The sequence below is a fragment of the Charadrius vociferus genome, unplaced genomic scaffold, assembly GCF_000708025.1.
Source record: "Charadrius vociferus isolate BGI_N301 unplaced genomic scaffold, ASM70802v2 scaffold647, whole genome shotgun sequence".
NCBI classification, from domain to species: domain Eukaryota; kingdom Metazoa; phylum Chordata; class Aves; order Charadriiformes; family Charadriidae; genus Charadrius; species Charadrius vociferus.
The window spans coordinates 275,232-284,966 of record NW_009649585.1 but is presented as its reverse complement, the minus strand read 5'-3'; the positions used below and the strand labels follow the sequence as shown (position 1 = coordinate 284,966).

Genomic DNA, 9,735 nt, shown 5'->3' with positions numbered 1-9,735 from the left:
TGTTATCCCAGAGGCGCTACCACTGTTGCTGATGGGCTTGGCCTTGGCCAGTGGTGGGTCCATTTTGGAGCTGGCTGGCATTGGCTCGATTGGATATGGGGAAGCTTCTGGCATCTTCTCACAGAAGCCCTCCCTGTAGCCCCCCACTACCGAAAACTCGCCATGCAAACCCGATACACCTATGAGTGTGGGGTGCCCATGAGATGAGTGTGTGAGTGTGCGCCTCTGTTTGCTGGTGAGCTGGACCAGCCAGCGAGCAGGAGACCTGTGGGGGTGGTTAGAGGGTGCAGGATGCAGGCTGGGGTGTTGAATGGGGTCTGCGGGTACTCGAGGGAACCAGGAACACCCACGGCTGTCTGTACTTATGTGTTTATGAGTCCTGTTGGGTATACGTGGACGCTGTTGAAGGCAGTACCTTGTCCATGGCAGGTTGTGTGGCCGAGTCAGAGTGTGTGTGTTCTCTCCGAGATACACACCCAGCTTCAGGGTTGGAGACGTGCAAACAAAGCAGGCACATCCATCGCCCCAGGACAGAGACACCCGGGTCTTGGGCTGTCCCAGGCTGGGTTCCAGCAGCCGGGTAGGAGGAACCCCTGGGCCTGCGGCTGCTGGAGAGCCCTCTTATAACAGCCCACGGCCTCTTATACCATACCTTAAAGAAAGTCTGTTTTCCTTTTCCACAGCCATGGGTTGTTCACAGGATGACAACCTAGAGGATGATAGAGAGGCACATCCTGCTAAAAAACTACTGGCAGAGGCATGTGAGAAGGAAGGCCTGGATGCTGGATATTGGGTCCCTAAACTGTCGGAGATACTGGGAGTCAAATCCAAAGAAGCCCTGAAACATCTTCAATATGAAGACTACCTTAAACTGGAGTGCAAAGTACGGCACCTCTGGGAAACAAAGGCGCTCCGAAAACTCCTGCAACTAACGGACAACAAAGAAAGTTTTGAGGAGCTGCAGAAGAAGCGCTTGGAGATGACAAAGCAGAGACAAGAAGCGGCCAAGCAAGCTCTGAAGGAGCTGAAAGAAATGCACAAGAGCCACAGCCACAGCAGGGACGTTATAAGAGAGAAAGCGGAGGCTCTGTGGCAAGCCATGGAGATTCCCGAAGAGTTCTGGGCCCCAACAGATAAGTCATTGGTGGATGTGCTGGAGAGCATCCAGAAGAACCTGGAGCAGCAGGAGTCGTCAGTGGGCAGGGGTGGGAACGTCTCCGATGAGGAGGTGCTGAGGCTGGCATCGGGGGGACTGGCCCTGCAGGGCATTTACAGAACCAGCAGCGTTAGGGACGTGCTGGCAAAGCGAGACCAGCTCATCAGGCTTCCCAGCGGATTCAAGCTCGCTGGTCCAGAGCAAGGGTCGCTGCTTGAGCGGAAGGAGTTCTCCTCCTCTGCAGCAGAAGCCACTTTCACCAAATCCATGGAGCAGCTGGGGTTCAGCATCAGCGTCTCTGCCAAAACCGGGTTCTGGGGGTTTAACGCTGAAGCTGGGCTAGATTATAGCAGCTCCTCGCAGTCGGAGGACACCCACCAGTCCCGCTCTGAGCAGGCCTACCTTTGCACCACCAAGTACCAGTACATCCCTCTGGCCTCCTGCTACTTCCAAAAGCATCAGCTTTGCCTCTCGGCTGCGGCCCTGCGGGAGCTGCAAGACATCGAGCATCTTTTGAGCATCACTCAGGAAGCAGACAGGCCCAACATGCTGAAGAGCAGGTGCGCGAGCTTCTTCAGCAGGTTTGGGTCCCACGTAAACCAGGGTCCCCTCCACTTTGGGGGGATATTCTGGTGGAAGGCATCTACGGAAGGATTCAGAGCTGAGCAGCGGGAAGAGATGAAGCGACAAGTATCTGAAGCCCTGGACAGCTACATCGGGGCCAGCTACAACGGCTTCACTGTCAGCGTGGGAGTGGACGTGGACGTTTCGAAATCCAGCTTAAAGGCTTTTTTTCAGAGAAAAGACGGACTGACCAACACAGGGGGCCCAGCAGGGACGGATTCTCTTCCTCAGTGGAAATCGGGGCTTGTAACTAATAACACAACCTGGTGCGTTATCGACCGAGGCTTTCAGCTCATCCCAGTGTGGGATATAATCCTGTTCAATCACAGCAGCGATTTTAAGTCCAGCTATCAAATGAGCAGCAGCCTCAGGGCTGCGTACGAAGTGCTAACGAATCACAGTGTCGGCACCATGTTTGGAGAGGAACTGGTCAGTGCGGTGGAAGATGCCAGAGCTTTCATGGAGGGTGTGAATGCCTGGGAGGTGACGGCGGTTGAAAGGAAACTGCTCTCGCTGATAGAATTCAAACAGAATCTGAATGAAAAAACCAAAAACCATAGTGTCTGGATCAACGTATGCCTGTCAGACAAAGCACTGCAGGAGTTCCTGGTGAATACCGTTCTGTTTTGCAAGAGGTCACCTCCAGAAAACACCACCTATATCAAGTCTCTGTTGAGGTGCCTCCTGGATCCTCATGTCTATTCCGTCAAGGACTTCCCCAGGTCTTCCTTTATTATGCAATGGATCTTCCAGACTGAGCACGCGCTTCCCGAAACACCCAATGTTTCTGAGCTTGAAGACCTCACCAAGACACTGCTGCAAATGAAGGATTACATCCAGGAAGTCACCTACGCGCCAGAAACCTCTGCATCTACCATTCATGAAGCAAAGATAAAAGCCACCTTGACCACAAGCCTAGCTGTTTATTCCTTACTCCAGTCTCTCCAGCAAAAGGCACAGAAAGACATAGAACTGTTGGTGCTCTTAATTATGACCAGCATGGGATACCAGGTGGAAAGCAGCACTTTTCAGTACCTCCTTGGTTGTCCAGAAATTAACTTCATGATAAAAGAAATGCAAATGGGACATAAGGAGTACCTGAATCTGAAGGAGCAAGATGTTTACAGAGCCCAGGCCTTCCTGCTGCAGACGGGTCTAACTGTAACACCCGACTATAAAGACATGTCCCCTGAGCAGAAGACCGAGCGATTAGTTTTCATGGAAGGTGAAATGAAAAACTTATGGTCCACAGAGATAAAAACTCTCCTGGAACAGCACAGGGCATTCAAAGACTGGGAGAAGCTGGAAAGTAACTTGCAATCCTTCATCAATGGGCACTTGGATGACACATCTGATGATGTGAAGAAACAAAGTATAATCAAAGACATGGAAGACACTTTTCAAAGAACAGAGCCTTCCACTAAGTCCAAATCCAAATCGGATGGCAGAGAATCCAAAGCAAATCAAGCCGCTGCAAATCAAGAGTTCCTCCACTTACTTAAGCGCCTTGGACTAGAGAGTCACTATCCAAGAAAAATGGGAACAGAAGATTTCCACATCATATACAAGACATCCTTGTACGACAGCCAGCCCAGCAAGGACGATGAACTACCGTTCTACTTCTTGCAAAAGCTATTAACCGTGGATTATCGGGTGAGGTACCTGACTTACAAGGATGAGAGCAACCCAGGAGTTGCACCCGTGCCAAAACCCACAGAGAAAGAGCATGAACCCTCGGATTCCTTTGATGACTTTTTCACTGATTTGGAGGAAGAAGCCCCTAAATCTGCAACCAGGGACAGTTGCGTGCACCCCATGGACCTCCAGATGGCAATTTTTCATTGTGCTGATGATTTCATGAGACAGTACATTTCAACAAAGCTTGCTTTCTGCCAATTCGCGCTACCTCTCCTGGTACCTAACCCGTGTACTTCACAGATAGAGTTCCCCATCTGGTCCCTCAGCCAAATCAAGAAGAGCTGGAAAGGGACGGAGAAGTTGGGAAAGCAGGCCAGAATTAACAGTTACAAAAACAAACTCATTTATCAGGCTGAGACACCCATCGTGTCCTTCATACGGATCGGCAGTTCTCCCTCCTCTTCCAAGTCTCAGATCCTGAATGCTCTGCTGAGCAAACAGAAGCACGACACTTTTTTCCACCGGCATTGCAAAGGCAGCACCAAGGACTGTTTGCTGATGAAAGGCGTTGTGGAGATCGCCTGGTACTGTCCCCGGGGCAGCGACGATGACAGCTTTGACTGCTGCGTTGCTTTCTGTAACCTGCACGGAGATGCAAGGGATCACGAAGAACAGCTGCAGTTTTTACAGGAGATATCTGCTGTGAACGTGGCTTTTGTATCCGAGTCTGATCAGAGCGACAAGAAAGGGATGAAAATTTTACGTGACCTGTGGCATTCGCAGAGGCCTTTGCTTTGTCTTTTCACTGAAAAAGAGAATGTTGCAGCTGGCCGATCTAGCCAAAACATAAAAATAGGTATGAAGAACAGAAATGAAGCAGAATTAATGGATGAGCTGACACAAACACTCAGGGATCTCCTGGAAAGATCTAACACGCTTTCCAGCCTTGATGCCTGCGTGGACAGAGCTCGCAAGCGCGGATTCTTAGTCGATGAAGATACAGACGCGTGTGTGACAGCCAAAAAAAAGGCACAGGAGCTGATGGAGCTTCTGAAGAAAGAGAAGTTGTTTGAGATCAAATCCCAGCTATTGCCTCTTCAAGGAAAACTGTGGTACACCTGGTGCAAAAAGGACAAAGAACTCACTCGCCTGCAGGAAAAGAGGAACAAGAGCATAGAGCATCATCGGAGCCAAATTGAGTCAGAGAAGTCAGCGATAAGAAAAAAGCAGCTAAAGAAAGCATTCCCCCTCAATCAGATGATGAAATCGGTCCTTAGCTTTCTCCAGTCACAGCCAGAAGATACCAAGAAATACTTCCTGCAGTGGATGAAGGTCTTTATGGATGACCTGTCCTCGGATCGCCTTGACGAACTGAGGAGACAATATCACCTGTTATGGTCTCAAATCCTGGCAATAAAGAAAAGCAGTGAAAAAAACAATCTGAAATCGCTGTTGCTGAGTAAGTTAGATGACCTCTCCAATGAAATCAATGATTCGTCCATTGGCCTTGAGCATATTCTGAGAGAGGTAGGGCAGATCTATGAAGCTCTGGAATCAATGGACTCAAAGGATAAAAATTTTGTCAAACTACCCGAAATTGCAGCTGATCTGATGGTTTCAGGGTATCCCATAGAGCTGATGGATGGCGATGCTTCTTACATACCGTTACGATGGGTGGGGGCAATCTTTGACAAATTAATTGAGAAGCTAGGAGACAAACGAGTGTTTGTTCTCTCAGTGCTTGGCATCCAGAGCACAGGGAAGTCGACCCTGTTGAATGCCATGTTTGGTCTTCAGTTTAATGTCAGTGCAGGGAGATGCACCCGGGGAGCGTTTATGCAGCTGATCAAAGTGGACGAGAAGCTGCAACGGGATTTGGACTTTGATTACATGCTAGTTGTTGACACAGAGGGACTTCGTGCCATAGAGTTGGCCAATAAACTGTCCCTTAATCATGACAACGAGCTGGCCACCTTTGTCATTGGCATTGGCAACATGACTCTGATCAATATCTTTGGAGAAAATCCTTCAGAAATGCAAGATATCCTTCAGATTGCTGTGCAGGCTTTTCTGAGGATGAAGCAAGTAAACCTCTCCCCAGGCTGCCTGTTTGTACACCAAAATGTGGGAGAAATAACTGCCAGGGAACAGAACATGGAAGGACAAAGACGTCTGCAGGAAAAGCTGGATGAAATGACTGTGACAGCCGCCCAGCAGGAATTCTGTGATGTCTCCTGCTTCAGCGACGTCATCCGCTTTGACGTGAACACCCACATTCATTACTTTGCTCACCTGTGGGAAGGAAACCCCCCGATGGCACCACCCAACCCCACCTACAGCCAGAACGTCCAGGAATTAAAGAGCAAAATTCTCCAAGCTGCCAAGAAGGAGTCGCAGGGCAGCGTTTTGAGGCTCTCAAGCTTGAAAGTTCGAATTAGTGATCTCTGGAATGCTTTGCTGAATGAAAACTTCATTTTCAGCTTCAAGAATTCAGTGGAGATTGCTGCGTACAAGAAACTGGAAACTGCCTTTAGTGAGTGGACCTGGCAGCTGAGGAGTCACATCTTAGACTTGCAAATGAAACTGGACAATAAAATTCGGAATGGGGAATTGCAGAATGTCACCGCAGAATACCTTGAAACACTCGTGCAAGGGACAAGTGAGGCCATCACGAAAGACATGGAAAAGTATTTCAGTGAAGACAGAGACTGTGAGATACTGGTCCAGTGGAAAAGCAACACGGAAACGAAAATGAAAGAACTAAAAGAATCTCTTCTTCTTGAAACTAGAAGGAAATGTGAGAATCTTATTGAACTAAAGAAGAACCAGTGCAAACTGGATGAAAGGAAGTCAGACTATGAAAACGAGCTCCTGAAAAGGAGTAGGCAGTTGGCTCTGTCTCTAAAAGGCCAGAGACTAAGTGAAAGAGAATTGAGAGACAGCTTTATTTCTCTCTGGACGATCTGGGTTGCTGAAGTCTCCTCTGCTGCTCGCCCTCCGGAACAGGTTAATATTGATGTGGAAATAGAAGATGTCCTTCTAGAGCGCTTTAAGGAGCCAAAGGTGCATGAACGAATCAGGGCTTTTCCCACACAGCCAACATTTTATGTTGACTTGGAGAAACACGTCTCTAGGAAAAGACGTTGGAACCCCTTCTATACGAATCTTGATGAAGCTGATAAAAGCAACATACACCACATTACAGACAGCATCATAGAGCGTGTGAAGGCAAACATTGATAAGAAGGAAAAGGAGAAAAGGGATTACAGTCGAAGTTTTATTCATGAAATACTAAATGAAGTACAGAAAGGTATGAGCTCTGTCCCCGAAAGTGCCAAATATAGTTTTAATAAAGATTACAAAATAGATTTGTCACTGCATCTGTGCATAATGGCAGCAGAGAGGTTTAAAGACATGCATGCAGCATTCAGAAAAGCCAATGATCCAGTCATCTACCTGCAGAGCAAGAGAGAAGATTTCTTTAAATGTTTCCAGATTTCCTGCCAGGGAGCCACTTCTGTCACAACATTTGCTGTTTTCCTGTGTGACAAGATTGGCCCAGCTCTTCGCCAGGCGGTCTATGAGAAGACAGCTCTTGCCATAGCTCGAGACATGAAGAGTAAAATCCCAGATTTCAATGGCAATAGATCCTCTCTGGAAGTTTGCATACTGAGATACATGGCAGAAGAAGAAAACTTTGAGAATTTCAAGAAGTACCTTAGTTCCCCAGGAGAGTTTTTACAGAGTTACATTGAGAAGTATGTTGAGAGGTACTGTTTAGATAGGAACAGGAGGCTGGAGAAGTTTTTAGATGACTCCCTTACTCTCTGCTACGAAAGCATCCAGTCAGCTGTTTTCACATCAACCAACATCATCAAAAACAGAAATGACAGAAATGACAAAATCTCTCTTTGGCTGGATGAATTTTGCAAAGCACTCGGAGAGATACTGAGCTTGCCCAGAAAGGACCTGAAGGGCATTGAGCATCAGGAGATAACAGACATAGAGTTCCTGAATAACGCCATGACGGAAGCACTGGCTACTGTGAAGGACGAGCTCGAGAAAGAGCTTGCTTGTGCTGATATGAGCTCATTTGAAAGGCAACCTCACACAATCCTGGCGGAACAGTTTGCAGGGTGCTGGAAGCAGTGTCCCTTTTGTGGGGCTGTTTGCACAAACACCATGCCCAATCACGATGGACACCATCAGCTTGTCTTCCACCGTCCGCAAGTTTTGACGGGATACAAGTGGTATAGAACAGACCATCTGGTCATTGATATTTGTTCTAGTAGCGTTGCAAGTGACTGTTCATTCAGGATTGGTGAAGACACGTGGATCCCCTACAAGAAATACCGGGACGCAGGACCTCCTTATTCCACTTGGAACATTCCTCCTGATCCATCCATGCAGGTGTACTGGAAATGGTTTGTGTCTCATTTCAGGACAGAGCTAGAAAAACTGTACAATGGGAAATTTCAAGGCAAAGGAGAAATCCCTGCTTCGTGGCAGGATATTACAAAGAAGCAAGCACTTGAGGAACTGGAGAAGCTTTAGGCCAAGTCGATGCGAGGGGAGAACCACAACTGCTTTGTGTTTTAGAAGAGCATAGTACAGGTATATCCACAAAATATTCTTATAATGGCTTCAACCCCAACCTATATGAAGAAAACAGTATCTAATTGCTCACCAAGCTGGGTGAAATAAGGTGCACTACTCCTGCCATCACTCCGAAATTCCCTTGCTTCATGCTGGAATAAGAATCTTCTTCCCTTCTTGCCATAAACATTTACCTCCGCTTTGTCTTAGAGAAAAAGACTAAACACAAAGCCCATCCTTGCAGCGAGCAGTCATATGGCCAAGTTAAGACCAAGAAGAGCAAAGGCAGCACAAGAAAATACCAATTTTATCAGCTGCTATGAGAAAATAAGTGGCACTGGCAAAAAAAAGAGTTTTCCTGCAGCGGGTACTTGTCACGCTTAAAGAACGGGCTGCGGGATCTGGGCGCAGCTCAGCCTTGGCTGCAGGCTGTGCTGGTCTGCTTTTGGGGATGGTCATGCCCCGGGTGATAAACTGAGCTAGTACTCAGAGCAGTGTCTGTTCTGTCTCCGACAGCATTAAAGCAGTTAACACAACAGCCTCCGCGGATTTAGGCAGTGCTTTAACCCAATGCTTATCAGGTATACTTCATGTGTTAAGGTGAGCGACTCCTCGACAGGTCCCTGGACCTGGTGAACTTCCCTCCAGCTCTCAGCCACAATAGCAACTGCTCTTGCCATTGCCTTAGCTGTCGAGCAAAAGCCTTTGTATGATCAATGTGGAGAATTACGTATCTTTGCAGCTTCCTCAGCATCTGTCAGCAGCGTGTGGCGTTAGTGTTTGTGCTGTCGAGACGGGCTGGTGGCAAAGGAGCCATGGTCTGGAGAAGATGTAACCAGCTGGGACTGCACCGGTGAGGTGGGCGGTGATTTTTGCTGCATGGTTCCTGCCATGCTGCTGGAAATCCAAGAAGCAAGCCCTCCTGGAGAGTCAGCTGCAGTAGTGATTCAGTATAATCCCTTGTAGCCTTTGCTAATAAACTAGTCGAGCTGGACTGGACTGGTCTCTGTATCCTTTATTTTGAGGGGAGTCACAGTTGTGCATGACTTCAGTATTCGTGCTGTGAAGACAGGCAGGTGACAACTGGGAGATGGTCTGTGGAAGGGTGTGAGGAAGAAGAGTGTCTGCTTCTTTCTTGGTGTCGGGTCAAGGACCTTCAGTGTCTGAAGCAATAATAATAAGAGAAGGATGCCATAAACAAGAACATCCAATGAAACAAATCTAACCAACAAATGGTAAGGGAGGCAGTGGTGGGAACCCTAATCGATGAGTGAGAGGGTGAGAAGATTTATTCCAGCAAAGTTATCTGATCGGGGAACTGGCCAACTGGGACACTAAGGGAAAAAAGGGGAACAAAACTCAAAATATACAAAGACACAGACCTGAGAGGTGGAGATGACAGGAAACAAACCTTGTCAGTGTGAGCGTGTGCTGCAAGGACCCAGTGCCAGTTACTGGTGAGACCTCTGTGTGTGTGAGTGGATTTGGGGGCAGCGACTGGAGTCACACTGGGAGCGTAGCTGCCTCTGGCCCATGGTGTCAGCTACTGGAGTGAGTGGGGTCCCAGTGCAGGTACTGGAGCGAGTGGGGGGGTTTCAGTGCCAGCTACTGGAGTGAATGGGGGTCTTTAAACTCCATGGGAATGGTATGTGTCCTGAAAATGAACCACCTGGGAGGACTGGAGTGAATAAGGCGAGTGAAGGGCTGAGCACCAGCAGCTG

At 48.1% G+C, this 9,735-nt stretch overlaps 1 protein-coding gene across 1 annotated transcript; it reads left to right on the top strand.

Moving 5' to 3' along the window:
- The first annotated feature begins 685 nt into the window (after positions 1 to 685).
- On the top strand, positions 686 to 7,972 carry LOC104291166 (interferon-induced very large GTPase 1-like). The gene has a single exon (XM_009890367.1). It carries the CDS (start codon positions 686 to 688, stop codon positions 7,970 to 7,972), a length of 7,287 nt encoding a protein of 2,428 aa, XP_009888669.1.
- The last annotated feature ends 1,763 nt before the right edge of the window (positions 7,973 to 9,735 follow it).